This window comes from Anolis sagrei, chromosome 2, assembly GCF_037176765.1.
Source record: "Anolis sagrei isolate rAnoSag1 chromosome 2, rAnoSag1.mat, whole genome shotgun sequence".
Lineage (NCBI taxonomy): Eukaryota > Metazoa > Chordata > Lepidosauria > Squamata > Dactyloidae > Anolis > Anolis sagrei.
Window position 1 is genome coordinate 17,235,596 of NC_090022.1, and position 17,624 is coordinate 17,253,219.

Genomic DNA, 17,624 nt, shown 5'->3' on the forward strand with positions numbered 1-17,624 from the left:
TGACAGCAACCACTGAGTTTCAAAAGCAAAAGGTTGACAGATTGATTCAGGACAATCATATCACTCAGAGAGAAATTTCAAGCATAATCGGCATTTTACAAGAACTTGTGGGTCACATTATTGCTTTGCTTGGCTATTGAAAGATCTGTGCACGATGGGTACCCAGGATGCTGACGCATGAAATGAAAGCGCACAGACTTTTTTCGTGACGGCTTCAGAAAACATGTTCATCGTTGGCAGAAATGTATCCAATTGTCTGGTGATTATGCGGAAAAAGTGAATAGTGGTAGTTAAAGAGCACATTCTCAGGATTATTTCTGCGTTTGATTTATTAAAATATTCCCATCCAAACCCAAGTAACGAAGGTGGAGGCATTACTTTTCATTCAACCCTTGTACATTATTCATAACAGTATCAAAATTCCAGTTATGAAATAGCAATGAAAATAATGTTATGGTTGGGGGTCACCACAACATGAGGGACTGTATTAAGGGGTCACAGCATTGGGAAAGTTGAGAACCACTGGTCTAGCTGGAGTGTGTGTGTTTGTGTATGTTTCTTTAAGACGCATGCGCATTGGGAGGGTGAGGGATGAACTGGCATTCAATAGCCGGCCTGCAGCACCTCTAGCTCAGCAGGCTTCGTTGCCCTCTTGCTGGCATGGCTTCAACACGTAACGTGAGTGTTGAAGGAGTACCGCGGTGCAACCCTGAAAGGAGTCCTCCGGAAACACGAACCCGAAACCGATGTGCTGAAGAAAGAAGCAAGGCGGTGGCTGCTGGCAAATTTAAAACAGGTAATGACATAAAATAAAATTAAAAAGCAAAATAGAGGGAGGATGGGGATTCCTGGTGTGAGATCGAGTTAGATGAAAAGGATCTATGCCAGTCTATCAGCACTAGCAGAGATCTTGGCATAATCCATATACATTAACACAGGAGTGCATCCACATTGCAGAATTAATGCAGTTTGACACCGCTTGAACTGTCATGGCTCAATGCTATTGAGTCGTGGGAGCTGGAGTTTTGCAGGTCTTTTAGCATTCTAACTACAAATCCCATGATCCCACAGCACTGAGTCCTGGCAGCTCAAGTGGTATCAAACTACATTAATTCTACAGTGTAGATGCACCCAGTGACAAGCTGTCAAGCCAGCAGGATGTATGGTTTTAATAAGACTCAACAATCTTATTGCTTCATAGGCCTATATCTTTTTAGAAACCTTTTGTAGGTGTGTATTGGTGTGATATACCTTTAAGTCAATTCACAACAGGGTTGTTGTAGGTTTTTTTGTGCTATATGGCCATGTTCTAGAGGCATTCTCTCCTGACGTTTCACCTGCATCTATGGCAAGCATCCTCGCCTCACTACCTCTGAGGTTGCTTGCCATAGATGCAGGCAAAACGTCAGGAGAGAATGCCTCTAGAACAGTGTTTCTCAACCTGGGGGTCGGGACCCATGAGGGGGTCGCGAAGGGGTGTCAGAGGGATCACCAAAGACCATCAGAAAACACAGTATTTTCTGTATTGTCGAAGGCTTTCATGGCTGGAATCACTCAGTTCTTGTGGGTTTTTTCGGGCTATATGACCTCACCTCTGAGGATGCTTGCCATAGATGCAGGCGAAACGTCAGGAGAAATGCCTCTAGAACATGGCCATATAGCCTGAAAAACCCCACAAGAACTGACAGTATTTTCTGTTGGTCATCTGGGTTCTGTGTGAGAAGTTTGTCCCAATTCTCTTGTTTGTGGGGTTCAGAATGCTCCTTTATTGTAGGTGAACTATAAATCCCAGCAACTGAAATTCCCAAATGTTAAGGTCTATTTTCCCCAAACTCCACCAGTGTTCACATTTGGACATAATGAGTATTCGTGCCAAGTTTAGTCCAGATCCATCATTGTTTGAGTCCACAGTGCACTCTGGATGTAGGTGAACTACAACTCCAAAACTCAAGGTCAATGCCCACTCACCTCTCCAGTATTTTCTGTTGGTCATGGGTGTTCTGTGTGCCAAGTTTGGCCCAATTCCATTGTTGGTAGAGTTCAGAATGCTCTTTGATTACAGGTGAACTATACATCCCAGCAACTACAACTCCTAAATGACAAAATCAACCTCCCCAAACCCACAAGTATTCAAATTTGGGCATATTGGATATTTGTGTCAAATTTGGTCCAGTGAATGAAAATACATCCTGCATTGATAGTTACATTATGATTGATAACAGTAGCAAAATGAATCGCCAAATGGCTGAGAAGAGCGGTATACAAGTAAAGTAAAGTAAAGTAAAGTAAATAAATAAATAATTTTGTCAACACTGATTGTGTTTAAGTGCAGGCCAAGGTCCTTAGGCACTGCACCTAGTGTGCTAATCACCACTGGGACCACTTTACTGGCTTGTGCCAGAGTCTTTACAGTTCAATCTTTAAATCTTCATATTGTGTTGTTGTTGTTATTATTATTACATACACAACATTAGTACAAAGCAAACAAGATCACTATGCTGGCGTTTATTTGTTTGTTTATTTATTTATTTATTATTCTATTACTCCCCTCTCCTTGCAGTTCAAGGTGGGGTGCAACAGATGCTGGGGTTCTACTGTATTTTAATATTCAGTATGATGAAATAGTTACCTGAAAAATAATAGTGATGGTGAATCATGTCATAGTTTAAGTTCCTTTCTTCCAACAGCTGGGCAGTTCTAGAATGGCAGTGACTGTAGAATGGAACTAATGCAATTCAATGCTTCCAGTTGCCTTGTGCTTCCTGCCTTCTGCTTTATGTATTTGAAGCCACAGGTGTGTTCTTTGCTCTGACAGAGGTCTTTCCTTTCATTGCTGCTTTCATTTGACCTGCTGTTGGAGGTTTTATTTATTTATTTATTGTGTCAAGAGCAAACCAAACAGTTGTATTACATTTTTAACAAACAAACAAGCAAACACAAAGTTTGCAAGCTTGGTAGTTGATGAAATGTCCTTGGACCAGTATCTGGCCACTTGGAGTGCCTCTGGTGTTGCTGCAAGAAGGTCCTCCATTGTGCATGTGGCAGGGCTCAGGTTGCATTGCAGCAGGTGGTCTGTAGTTTGCTCTTCTCCACACTCGCATGTTGTGGATTCCACTTTGTGGCCCCATTTCTTAAGCTCTGCATCTCATGGTGCCAGAGTGCAGTCTGTTCAGCACCTTCCAAGTCGCCCAGTCTTCTGTCTGCCCAGGGGGGAGTCTCTCATTTCGTATCAGCCATTGATTGAGGTTTGGGGTTTTAGCTTGCCACTGCCAGTGGCAGGCTATTGGAGGTGACAGGCATGCAAGTTTTCTTGGAAAATGGGCTGCACTTGATCTTCCTCAATATAAGAATGAAAGGAGGTCTAGCCCAAGAAGTTGTGGTTTGAGCAGGAGAAGGACCATGCATAAATATTTGAAGGGATGTCATAAAGAAGAGGGAGCAGGCTTGTTTTTCGCTTACCTGGAGACTAGGACTCGGTGGAGCAATGGGTTTAAATGACAGAAAAGGAGATTCCACCTGAGCATGAGGAAGAACTTTCTGACCATAAGAAGAGTTGTTCACAGTGGAACGCTCTACCTTGGAGTGTGGTGGAAGCTCCTTCCTTGGAAGCTTTTAAACAGAGGCTGGATGGTCATCTGTCAGATGTACTTTGATCGTGCTTTTCCTGCATAGCAGAAGGGGGTTGGACTAGATGGCCCATGAGGTCTCTTCTAACTCTATGATTCTATGATAGAGCAAATTGAGCAAAGCTGTTTAGAACCCAAAGCTAGCCACACCGTCCCCGCATGGGGATCTGGAGCTGACAGAGGGAGCTCATCCACACTCTCTCCGGATTTGAACCTCCGACCTGTCAGTCTTCAGTACTGCTGGCACAAGGGTTTAAGATGTCATGCACTGAATAGTATGTGCATTATCATCGAGCTAGGGCTGGTCACTTTAACACCTTCTGTTCACTTCTCCACTTTGGTCATGGTCTCCAATCACATTGAACAATCTTGACATGCCTTTGAAGGATTGCCAGATGGGAGGAAAAGTGGAACATGGTTTAGGTTTTTTTCTCTTTCCCTTTTGGCCAGGATGCAGTAACCTTTGAGGATGTTGCTGTGTTCTTCACGAAGAGCTGAGGGCTCTGTTGGATTGGAATCGGAGAGCTTTGGACCAGGAAGTTATACGAAAGAATTATGATGATGTGGCTTCTTAGGTAAGGATCCCTTTTATTTCTTTTAATAGAAACATAGAGTTGGAAGAGATCACAAGGATCACAAAGAGAAAGCTGAGAGGAGACCTGATGAGGGCCATGTATAAATCTGTGAGGGGAAGTCATAGGGAGGTGGGAGAAAGCTTGTTTTCTGCTGCCCTGGAGACTAGGACACAATGGAACAATGGCTTCAAACCACAGGAAAGGAGATTCCACCTGAACATGACAAAGAACTTCCTAATGGTGAGAGCCCTGGAGTGTGGTGAGGCTCCTTCTTTGGGGACTTTTAAACAGAGGCTGGATGGCCATCTGTCAGGAGTGTTTTGAATGTGATTTTCCTGCTTCTTGGTGGGGGTTGGACTGGATGGCCCACAAGGTCTCTTCCAACTCTATGATTCTATGACCCTTGAGTCCAACTTTGCTCTGCTGTGCAAGAATACACATTCAAAGTACTCCCAAATGATGGCTATCCAGCCTCCGGAGAAGGAGACTCTACCACCTTCTTAGGCAGCATTTTTCACTGTTGAACAGCTTTCACCATCAGGAAAATTTCCCCAATATTTAAGTGGAATCTCTTTTCCTGTAGATCCAGTCCTACTCTCGGAGAAGACAAGTTTTCCCTAGCTTTAATATGACATCCTTTCAAATATTTAAACATGGCTATCATGTTTACACCTAGGTCACTCTTTGGCTTCCACACCTTTTATTGTTTTGGTCGCCTCCTCCAGACACCTTCCAGATTGTCAATATCCTTGAATTGTGGTGCCCAGAAATGGGCACAGTGTCATTCCAGGTGAGATCCAAACCAGAATAGAGTGGGACTATGACTTCCCTTGATCTAGACACTATATTCCTCTTGATGATCCTCAGGGTTTCTTTCAACTCTATGAATCTGAATGGCAAATAGCAGCATACATCAGATCCTTTGTATAATTCAAACTCTTTCTCTTTCTCCTCTCTGTATGTATTTTTGAGCAGGAACCCCATTTTTCAAGCCTGATTTGGTCTCCTGGCTTGAGCAGGACCCTTGGTTTTCAGACCAGCCCATCTTGGAAAAAATGGATTTTGCCTCACAGGCCAAAAAAGGTGATACAACAAATCTGGGTGCTGTAAAAGTTCCATATTGCTAGTAAGTAAGATGAATGGAAGTTGTGGTCATCCTAATGTTGCTGGACTTTATCTCCCAGTAGCAAGATATGATGGGACTTGCAGTTCAACAATATTACGGTGGGGGTGAATCTTCTCCACTCTTGAGACTTCATCATACAAGAGCATATATCCGATTTTAAATCCTGTGGCTACCTCTTGCAGAGTTCTGGGGTTTGTAGTTTAGTGAGCCCCAGGACCTCTCCGGCTTAGCAGTTTGAAGGCTCCTCCCTAAACTATAAAACCTAGGGCCCTTCCACACAGCTTTATATCCCACAATACCAAGGCAGAAAATCCCACATTATCTGAGTGTGGACTCAAATAACCCAGTTCAAAGCATTCTATGGGAGGCAACCACAGGATTTAAACTGGATAGATGCTTTGGTTGATGAGGTTCTAGGTCTACAGTAGTGTTGCCCATACTCTGGTCTTCTATGTGTTTTGGACTTCAGCTCCCAGAATCCCTGATTATTTTGCCAAGACAGTTGAGGCTTCTGGGAACTGAAGTCTAAAACATTAGAAAGACTGTTCTTGGAGACTCATTGGTCTAGAGCTTTACACTGAATGCAGCTGTCCTTTGTCTTTCTGGGCCAGGAGTTAGGTTTGTCCTCGAGAACCTCATTTTCTCACCACTTTCTGCTGACCAGGGTTCGAAGCTATGAGAATCAAGATGGAACAAGAAGAGGCATCATGTCGCCTCCCTCGGAGTGATTTGGAGTCCTTCCCAGAGACCAGCTCAGGTGACCTACAGAGCAATTAAGAGCTTTTCTATTTAATTGGCATTTAAAACCATAAATGTGCATTTCTTATTAGCTAGCGCAGTACCACTGATCCTTCCACTAAGTTCATCTTCTCTATCTCTTTTCCTCCGAGCAGAGTTTCCACTTGTCCAGCCTGATTTGATCTCCTGGCCTGAGCAAAAACCTGGCTTTCCAGATCAGCTTGCCTTGGAGAAAGTAGACATTGCATCACAGTCCAATCCAGGTGAGATAAACAAATCTGATACACTCAGCCCAAGATTAGGACTGGAAGATTATGATATTGGACTGCAAACCTCATCAGGCACCAGAGCGCATGGCGATGGTAATAGGAGTTACAGCCCATAACATCTTGGGACCCCAAAGTCTTGCATTCCTGCTTCTGTATGAAAGCCAGGCAATTTCCCCTCTTATCTTGACCGGAAAACCAAACTGTCCGTAATCTAAACCCCATTTCTTGCCTCTTTATCTATTCAGGTTTTTCTGACGTGATGGTTAAGCTAGAACAAGAAGAGGATCCATGTGGCCTATACAAGCAGGAATCCAAGACGTTTGCAGATATGAGCTCAGGTGAAGTCAATGTGCTATTTACCTCTGGGACTCTCAGATAACACAATTATAATACTATGCCCCCATTTTACGAGTCCTGTGCAATCCCGGAGTTTGTAATTTGGGAAACCACTAGAGATTTCTGGCTGAGAATTCTAAATATCCCAAAACTTCAAACCCCAGGGTTCCACGTGATGTTGGATGGCAGCTAAAGAGGAAACATAGTGTGGTATATTTATATTCAGTTGCCCCTCCACATTAGTGGGTTTGACTTATGCAAATTTAATTATTGTGTTCTCACTAGCACTGCAGTGAGTATTGGAGATAACAGCCTTCTCAAGCCTCCACTATTTAGTGTTATGTCTGTTTATAATGTGTTATTTTATTTCCTGAGGTGTATGTCTTCTTTGGTTTGCAGTTTCCTTAACTCTATGTACTTGAGGCAGTGGGAGGGGCTGCAGATCATGTGACTGTGGATAATGCAGTTTAAAAAGGATGACAGTTGGGGAATGACATTTGAGGCTCGAGTCAGTTTTTCCATCAGATGTCAACGTAGGAAGTTAGAAACCAGTTGAGTTTGAATCAGCTTAAGTACATAAACCAGTGAAGTTAGACAACTGCTGAAACTTGTCCCTTGGAAGTAGATTGTTATGGAACAGAGCTGTACAGAACAATATAGTTTTGAAGAGACTGATAAAGACTATAAGTTACAGTTACAAACTGAAACGTTTTAAAGTTTAACCTGACAAGAAATGGGCCTGTATTTTTAAAAACATGAAGTTATGAGCTCTGAGTCCCCTTCAGGGTGAGAAGGGTAGCATATAAATTTCGTAAATCAATAAAATAAATAATATACAACGGGAGCCACAGATCTGCAACATCCAGGTCATTTGTTCCTACTACTTGAGAATCAGCATATCCCATATTACCAAATGGTGGCAATGGGACTATGGACATGATGAAAGTGTGCCTATCGGCATCACAGCCATTTAATAATATGTGTGGAAGCCTGGAAATGTACCCCTGTGGATACTGTGTATCCCCTGTTTAACCATAGAATCATAGAGTTGGAAGAGACCTCATGGGTCATCCAGTCCAACCCGACAGATGGCCATCCAGCCTCTGTTTCAAAGCCTCCATAGAAGGAGCCTCCACCACACTCCGGGGCAGAGAGTTCCACTGCTGAACAGTTCTCACAGTTAGGAAGTTATTTCTAATGTTCAGGTGGAATCTCCTTTCCTGTAGCTTGAAGCCATTGTTCCGTGTTGTAGTCTCCAGGGCAGCGGAAAACAAGCCTGCTTCCTATGATTTCCCCTCACATCTTGATACGTGGCCCTCATCATGTCTCCTCTCAGACTTCTCTTCTGTAGGCTAAACATGGCCAACTCTTTAAGCTGCTCCTCATAGAGCTTGTTCTCCAAACCCTTGATCATTTTAGTCACCCTTTCCTGGACACATTCCAGCTTGTTAACATCTCCCTTTAATTGGAATTGGACAGTGTGATTCCAGGTGTGGTCTGACCAAGGCAGGCTAGAGGGGGAGCATGACTTGTAGTTATTGTATTTCAATCCATGCTTCTCTTTAATTTCTATAGGAAACACATTATGGACTTTTACAACAAATATCCACCATGTGTGTGCGAGGGGAAAAAATCAATCTAAAGATTTGGAGAGGGGTTATTGTATTTCAATGATGCGCAACAGTATCACAAAAGACAGCAATTGAAGAGATACACCCCCTTTTTGTCCCTACTCTTTTCTCTAAGAGCGAATTTATTTTGCAAAAGAACATGTGACAACTGTGGATTTTAGAAATGCTTGGTATGAAAATTTATTTCATTCTCCAATTAAATTGAGGATATTTTTGCTCAAACAACAAAACTTTATTTATATACCGCTCTATCTCCCCGAGAGGACTCCGAGCAGATTCCAAGTGACATCATGAATGCATACAGAGTAAACAACATAAACAGAAAATTAACAAAACAATATAAGGATAAAAAATAACAACACTACATATATATTTCAAACAATCCTGCCTGTTCAAGGCAATTTAAAAAGGCCTGGCCGAAGCTAGTGCAATTTCTAGAGGGGCCAGGAAATTAGGTGCAATGCTATAGCAGGCAACAAGAATAATAGGAACAGTCTATGGCAGTTCATTTCTGGAGCCTAATAGGAGGAAGTGACCTGGGTAATTGGTAGAAAAAAATATGGCCATATTCAACAATATCTGGGGCTGAGCTAGAACTAGTCATTCTCAAAGGCTTGTTTAAACCACCAAGTCTTCAAGCTCTTACGAAAAGAAGGGAGGGATGGGACCTGTCTTATTTCTCTAGGTAGGGCGTTCCAGAGGTGGGGAGCCACCACCGAGAAGGCCCTCTCTCTCGTCCCCACCAACCGTGCTTGTGACGGTGGTGGGAGTGAGTGGAGGGCTTCCCTGGGAAATCTTAAAAGTTCGCGCTGGTTCATAGAGGGAGATGCGATCTCGAAGATAGGCCGGGCCCAAACCATTTAGGGCTTTATAGGTCATAACCTGCACCTTGAATTTGGCTTGGCAACTTATTGGCAGCCAGTGAAGCTGTTTTAAAAGGGGTGTTGTATGCTCCCTATAATTTGCTTCCAACTCTTCAGATCTCTTAGTGCTTTGTTTGTTCGTTTTAGGATTCCCTGACCTTGTAATAAAGGAAGAGGGAGAGGAGCTCTGCAGCCACAGGTCGGAAGAATACCCAGGTATTGATCAGTCAGGTGAGAATGCCACGTATGGCTGGAGGTCCACAAGACTATTCGCAGGACCCTATTATGTCAGGAGCTTCCTAGTGACTGCTCCTAGGCCCTGGTGTCATCTATAGATTTGATAAGCAAGCAATTGATAAAAATATTGAACAACACTAGACCCAGGACAGAACCCTGTGACATCCCACTGGTCACTTCTCCCCAGGATGAAGAGGAGCCATTGGTCAGCACCTTTTGGGTTCGGCCAGTCAGTCAATTTCTAATCCACCTGACAGTAGCATTGTCTAGCCCACGTTTTGCATTATTTACTCCATTGCAAATTGACACTAAATGTCTTTATGTTTCTCCAGCTCTCCTTTTCCATCCTTTCAGTCCCGATGCTGCTAAAAGGCTTTCAGCTAAGCAGAGGATAAGGGGGAAACCTGAGTCTGGGCAAGATTGTGGGAAAAGGACTTCACTGTCAGAGGCCTTGTTAATTATGATATGCCTGTAGTTTGCTTGTTTGAATTTGCACATCACCTTGAGTGATACAGATAAAGGTGATGAAAAGCTATTACTACATTGGTTAATTTATTCAAGCCTCAGTATTATTCTCCCAGCCACTATCCTTTTTGAGGCATTTCAAGTGAAGCTTTTTGGGATTTTTTTTGTATTGTCGAAGGCTTTCATGGCTGGAATCACTGGGTTGTAGGTTTTTTGGGTTGTATGGCCATATTCTGGAAGCATTCTCTCCTGACGTTTCGCCTGCATCTGTGGCAAGCATCCTCAGAGGTTGTGAGGTTTTTTTTGTTTAGTTTAGTTTTGTCCATTACCTGAATCCAGTGGTAGTAAGTGGCTGTTTTTTCCAATTCAGGCTTTCCTGATGTTATCGTAAAGCAAGAGGAAGAAGAGAATTTGGGTGTTGTAAATCACCAGGGATCTGAGGAAAGTCCCACCATTGCTGCAGATCAATCAGGTGAGAGAGTGGTTCATATAACCGGTGAATTGTGTATTGTGGGCCTTGCATCTCAACAGGTTGAACATCCCTTATTTGGAATTCCAAAGTATGCCAAAACTCAAAGTTTTCCAAAATAGATGGCTGAGATAGTAACATCTTTTCTTCCTGGTGGTTCAATGTACACAAATTCATACACAAATTTTGTATAAAATTAGCTTCATGTGATGTGTATAAGATGTGTATGAAACATAATTGAATTTCATGATTAGACTTTGGCCCCATCTACAGGATAACTCATTAGGTACATGTATGCAAATATAAATTTTCCAAAATCTAAATAAATAAATGAAACAAATTTTAAAAATCTGAAATCCAATACTTCTGATCACAAGCATTTCAGACAAGGGATACTCAACAGAATAACCATTGACCCATGGATAAGTCGACCCAATTTTTGGCATGATTTTTTACTAAAATTTCTTGATTTATACATGAGTATAAATCATCATCATCATCATCTAATATTAATCGCCCTCCATCCGAGAATGCTCTAGGCGATTTACAGCTAAATTATAAAAGATAAAATACATACATACAAAAATTAAAAATTAACAGAGATCGAATGCTCTAGTAAAAAGCCAGGTCTTAAGTGCGAGAGTAAAAGGCCCTAAGTCACGCATGGCTCTCATATAGGGTGGCAAGGGATTCCACAAGGCAGGGGCAGAAATAGAAAAAGCCCTGCGTCTGATCCTTTCCAAGTGCACTTCTCTAGGACCCCGTATATGGAGTAAGTCACGTTGGGCTGGTCGTTGCGACCTCTGATGATGGGAGAAGGAGAGGCGGTCCCTAAGGTACGATGGACCCTGGCCATAAAGAGTTTTAAAGGTCTTAACTAGAATCTTATACAGACCACGGTACTCAGTTGGAAGCCCAATGAGCAGTTTGAAAACGTGAGTAAATCAATTTGCAAATGTGAGTAAATCAATAGGGGAAGGTAATGGCACTCCATGCAGACATGCTGGCCACATGACTTTGGAGGTGTTTACGAACAATGCCGGCTCTTCGGCTTAGAAATGGAGATGTGCACCACACCCCAGAGTTAGACACGAGTAGACTTAATTTCAAGGGGAAACTTTTACTTTTACTTTATAAATAATGATGGAGCTACCAGTGGTGCAGCTGGTTAAACCAAAAGGTCAGCGGTTTGAATCCGGGGAGCGGGGTGAGCTCCTTCTGCTAGCCCCAATTTCTGCCAACGTAGCAGTTCGAAAACATGCAAATGTGAGTAGATCAATAGGTACCGCTTTGGTGAGAAGGTACCAGCACTCCAGGCAGTCATGCCGGCCACATGACATTGGAGACGTCTAAGGTCAATGCCGGCTCTTTGGCCTAGAAATGGAGATGAGCACCACCCCCCAGAGTCTGACACAACTAACGTACTGTCAAGGGGAAACTTTTAGCTTTATAAATAATGATAAAATGATGATGATGATGATAAACAATTGCTAAGATGACCTTGACCCTGGAAAATAGGGATTAACTAAGTATTATTTTGTTTTAAAAACAAATTAATTACTTTACCTATCAGTAGCTTATATCGCCACCTAAAAAGTCAGAATGCATGAGCATTTCACATGGCTATTTGAGGAGATGACCAATTAGAGTGTCTCACCCTACGGAGATAGCAGAAAATGTCTGTGCAATTCTAGATGGCATCCACAGAAGTACAATGTCCAAATCAAAGAAAGGAATAGTAAGACTCGGTATTTACTGTATCTAAGAACTTTCCTAGTTTATTCTGTCCCTTTTCTGGTCCCTAGGATGCCTTCTCTCACATGTTTGGGATTTAATGTTGTTCTTTTCCTCTGCAGATAACTGGAAGAAAATGAATACCTGTGCTCAGTGTTGGATGTCTTTTTCGCAAACATTGGATCTTGAAAACCACAAGCAAATCCTCATTGGGAAGGAAAGCCATACCAGGGAGGACACAAAGTGCATCATGTGTGGGAAAGATTTTGCACAAGAGGGGGCATTTTTGCTTCAAGAGAGTATCCACACAGGGAAAAAATACCGAAAATATGAAGCACTTTCTGGCAGTTCAGAGCTTGTGACCCCTCAGCGAATTCACCTCGGAGAGAAACCGTTCAAATGTCAGGATTGTGGAAAATCTTTTGCTTACAATTCACATCTTCTGATCCACGAACGAGTCCACACGGGAGAAAAACCGTACAAATGCATGGAGTGCGGGAAATGTTTTGCTAATGGCTCAACCCTGGTCAGCCACCAAAGAATCCACACCGGCGAGAGACCGTACAAATGCCGGGAGTGCGAGAAGTGTTTTTCTTGTAGTTCGCACCTTGTGATGCATCAGCGCATTCACACAGGGGAAAAACCATACCAGTGCCAGGAGTGTGGCAAGTGTTTCACTTGCCATTCACACCTTGCGATGCACCAGACTGTCCACACGGGAGAGAAACCATACCAGTGCCAGGAGTGTGGGAAATGTTTTGCTCGCAACTCGCAGCTCGCCAAGCACCAGACGGTTCACACAGGAGAGAAAGCATACAGATGCCAGGAGTGTGGGAAATGCTTTGCTCAGAATGCGCACCTCGTAGGCCACCAGCGAGTCCACACAGGTGAGAAACCCTACGAGTGCGAGGAATGCGGGAAATCCTTCGCTCGTAATTCACAGCTCATAAGGCATCAGAAAATCCACACAGGGGAGAAACCCTACCTGTGCCAGGAGTGTGGGAAATGCTTTTGTCAGAAGACAGAGCTGGTGAAGCATCAGAGGGTCCACACAGGGGAGAAACCATACAGGTGCCAGGAGTGTGGGAAGTGTTTCGCTCAGAGTTCGCCACTTGTGAAGCACCAGAGAGCCCACAGAGGAGAAAAAGCCTACAAGTGCCAGGAGTGCGGGAAATGCTTTGGTCAGAACATACACCTTGTGAACCACCGAAGAATCCACACTGGAGAGAAGCCCTACAAATGCCAGCAATGTGGGAAGTGCTTTGTTCAAAACGCACACCTTATGAGGCACCAGCGGGTGCACACCGGAGAGAAACCATTTAAATTCCCGTGTTTCGATTACAGTTCGGACCTTGCAGACTTCCAGACAGGTTCAGACTTTGAGAACCTCCAGAACGTCCAAATGGAAGACAATCCAAATGAAGCACCATCGAGCCCAAATGGGAGAGAAATCATTCCATTACCAAGCGTGTTGGAAATGTTTGGATCATGAGTTACAAGAAAGTCCACAAAGGAAAAAATAATAGTATGGCACCTGGAATGGGAGATGTTTTGTTCATGTGCATGATGTTACGATCAACCAAGAGTCCAACCACGGGCGGAAACTATAGAAATGCCAGTATTATGGGAAATGTTTATTTGGAGACCTGATGTGATCCACCCATGAGCCTCAAGAACACTTGTCTTTTTGGTGATTTAATTGGAAAAAAAGATTTCTCTCAACCACCTGAAACTGTATAGTGTGGGAGGACTTGCTATAAGTGTGTTAGAAATGTTTTGATCGCACATCACAAAGGAGTCCAAGGTTGCATCTATATTGTAGAATGAAGGGAGTTTGACACTCCTGTAACTGACATTGCTTAATGCTGTGGAATCCTGGGAATTATAGTTTGGCCACCCTTTGGTAGAGATTCTTTGGTAGAGATGGCTAAGACCTAGGCTGGAACTACACTGCCATATAATCCAGATTATCAGAACAGATAATGCAGATTATCTTCTTTGAAGTGGATTATATGAGTCTACACTGCCATATAATCCAGTTCAAAGGAAATAATCTGGATCTTATATGGCAGTGTAGACAGAGGCCTAGCCAAATGACAATCCCGAGGATTTCATAGCATGGAGCTGAGGCTGTCTAAGAGTTGTCATGCTACATTCAGTGTAGATGCACTCCATGAAGGAAAGATAATAGAACGTACCAGTAATGGGAGATATTTTGTCCATACATCTAGTGTTATGAGCTGCCAGAGAGTCCAACTGGGAGAAGAAACTATAGACATACCAATAATATAGAACATGTTTGGAGATCTGGCCTTGTGTTCACCTGAGAGTCCCAAGAACATGAACTGCCTTAATTGGAGAAAATGTTTTACAGTATACTGCAAGAGGACTTGCGAGAAATGTAAGGAACCTAGGGAAAAGTTTCTTGCAACTCAATGATCAGGCAGTATTTTTCTATCCAGAGTAAAAAATAAGATTGCTATATGCTGTAAACTGCAAGAACATCAAGAATAATACGATTAGTGTGAAAAATATTTTGACTGCCACTCAAATTGGATAATCAACCAGCATATCTTCTCAGGTCCAAAAACCTCACCTGGACTCTTGAGCTTGAGAGATGCTTTCTTGGTTTATAATATTTAAAAATCTCATCAGAAATAAATGCTTTGAATGTGTGGAATGTGTGGATAAATGATTTCATTGGGCAACACACATTTTGGTGCCTGCATCAATAGGAGCATAGTGTCTAGATCTAGGGAAGTAATGCTACCCCTCTATTCTGCTTTGGTTAGACCACACCTGGAATAGTGTGTCCAATTCTGGGCACCACAATTCAGGAGAGATATTGACAAGCTGGAATGTGTCCAGAGGAGAGCGACTAAAATGATCTGGAGAACAAGCCCTATGAGGAGCGGCTTAAGGAGCTGGGCATGTTTAGCCTGAAGAAGAGAAGGCTGAGGGGAGATATGATAGCCATGTATAAATATGTGAGAGGAAGCCACAGGGAGGAGGGAACAAGCTTGTTTTCTGCTTCCCTGGAGACTAGGATGCGGAACAATGGCTTCAAACTACAAGAGAGGAGATTCCATCTGAACATGAGGAAGAACTTCCTGACTGTGAGAGCCATTCAGCAGTGGAACTCTCTGCCCCGGAGTGTGGTGGAGACTCCTTCTTTGGAAGCTTTTAAACAGAGGCTGGATGGCCATCTGTCAGGGGTGATTTGAATGCAATATTCCTGCTTCTTGGCAGGGGGTTGGACTGGATGGCCCATGAGGTCTCTTTCAACTCTTTGATTCTATGATATGTTAGTCTTGTTTCTGGGTATATTTAATAATAATAATAATAATAATCATCATCATCAAATTTATTTATACCCTGCCACCATCTCCCCGAAGGGGTCTCGGGTCGGTTAACATGAGGCCACGCCCAAAGATACAATACAGCAAAATAAAGTGCTGATTCCAAAAATGGTACTAGTTTTCCCCTGTCTGTTCTAGTTTTTGAGATAAAGAACATATGCCATGTACCTGTTTACCGTTACCGAACGGTACCAATGATACCGAACGGTACCATTGGCTACCGTTCATCTTCCGGTCCCTATTCAAGGTAAGCTCTAAACGGTTTGGGATCCACCTACCTTCCTGACTGTATCTCTCTCCATGAACCAGCCCGAACTCTTCGATCCTCGGGGGAGGCCCTCCTTTCGCCCTTACCAGTTTCTCAGTCTCACCTTGTGGGTACAAGGGAGAGAGCCTTTTCCTCTGTGGCCCCCCGACTCTGGAACTCATTGCCCAGAGAGATTAGGAAAGCCTCTACTTTAGAAATCTTTAAAAAGAGTCTCAAGACCTGGCTCTGCTGTTGCACTTTTGGAGAGTAGCCACATCATTTTATGCTATTGCTCCCTCATTGTTCTTGCCCAAGAGTTCTCCCCCCGCCCCACCGTACGAAGGTTTGTTTATTTCTCTGTCTCTCTATGAGTTCTCCCTTACAAACAATTCTTCCCCTTTATCTCACCCTGAGTTTTTAAATCATTTTATGTACAATGTATTGTCGAAGGCTTTCATTGGGCCGGAATCACTGGGTTGTTGTAGGTTTTCCGGGCTATATGGCCATGTTCTAGAGGCATTTTCTCCTGACGTTTCGCCTGCATCTATGGCAAGCATCCTCAGAGGTAGTGAGGTTTACCTCTGAGGATGCTTGCCATAGATGCAGGCGAAACATCAGGAGAAAATGCCTCTAGAACATGGCCATAGAGCCCGGAAAACCTACAACAACCCATTTTATGTAGATGCGGCCCGCTCTCTGTCATTATGTTTGGTTTCTATGTTTTGTGTATATTGTTCATACGCTTTGATGTTTTATACTTTATTGTTATGTTGTTTATTTTATTGCAATTTGTATTTTTGCATTGTAATTTGTTGTTTGGGCTTGGCCCCACATAAGCCGCTCCATGTCCCCTTTGGGGGAGATGGTGGCGGGGTATAAATAAAGATTATTATTATTATTATTATTATTATTATTATTATTACCAGTTGCCATATGCTTGCCCAGAGAAAATTATGATAACCATATGTAAATACTAGAGCTGATGTGGTCTACCTAGGGCAAATTTCCGAATCACCGCCCAGAATAATCCTAGAATATCAAATCAAGACACCAAGAAGAATATGTGTGTGTATGTGTGTGTGTGTGTGTGTGTGTGTGTATGGACCTTACTGACCTTGAAGGAGCTGGGGGTGGTGACGGCCGACAGGGAGCTCTGGCATGGACTGGTCCATGAGGTCACGAAGTCGGAGACAACTGAACAAATGAACAATAACATCATCTATGGAGCGTGCCCCCCCCCCCCCCGGTGTGCAGTGGGTTAAACTGCTGAGCTTGATTAAGAGGTCACAGGTTCAAATCCGGGAAGTGGCGTGAGCTTCTGCTATCAGCATCAACTTTTGCCACCTAGCAGTTCAAAAACATGTAAATGTGAGTAGATCAATAGGTACCACTCTGGCGGGAAGGTAATGGTGCTCCAACCAACAACAAATGTGTTGGCTGCAACACAAACTTGGGAAAGTTTGGGAAGAACTTCTAATGTTACAGTAGAAGCAGGAATATTGCATTCAAATCACCCCTGACAAAAGGCTGGATGGCCATTTGTCAGGGGTGATTTGAATGCAATATTCCTGCTTCTTGGCAGAATGGGGTTGGACTGGATGGCCCAGGAGGTCTCTTCCAACTCTTTGATTCTATGATTCTATGAGATATGCTCTGCAGCCAACCGGCACCTACCTGTGTCTACACTGTTTAATGAATGCAGTCTGACCTCACTTGGAACTGCCTTCACTCAATGCTATGGAACCCTGGGATCTGTAGTTTGGCGAGGTCCCAGCATCTCTTTGGCAGAGCAGGCTGGAGACCTTGTAATAACTAGAACTCCCAGGACCCCATATCATGGAGCTCTGGCAGTGAAAAGTGGTGTCAAACTGGGGGTCCTTCCACACAGCTGCCTAAAAATCCCAATTGAACCGGATTATATTAAAATCCCCACTGAACCGGATTATATG

At 43.3% G+C, this 17,624-nt stretch overlaps 1 protein-coding gene across 1 annotated transcript in view; it reads left to right on the forward strand.

The window, feature by feature from the left end:
- Positions 1–14,744, forward strand: part of LOC132765252 (zinc finger protein 585A-like) — a 34,904-nt gene extending 20,160 nt beyond the window's left edge. The window contains exons 8-14 of the mRNA XM_067464747.1: positions 5,177–5,284; positions 5,992–6,084; positions 6,221–6,328; positions 6,580–6,672; positions 9,312–9,395; positions 10,237–10,338; positions 12,192–14,744. Coding sequence (XP_067320848.1) covers positions 5,177–5,284; positions 5,992–6,084; positions 6,221–6,328; positions 6,580–6,672; positions 9,312–9,395; positions 10,237–10,338; positions 12,192–13,561 — 1,958 coding nt within the window. The 3' untranslated portion in view covers positions 13,562–14,744. The remainder of the gene's footprint in view (positions 1–5,176; positions 5,285–5,991; positions 6,085–6,220; positions 6,329–6,579; positions 6,673–9,311; positions 9,396–10,236; positions 10,339–12,191) is intronic.
- The last annotated feature ends 2,880 nt before the right edge of the window (positions 14,745–17,624 follow it).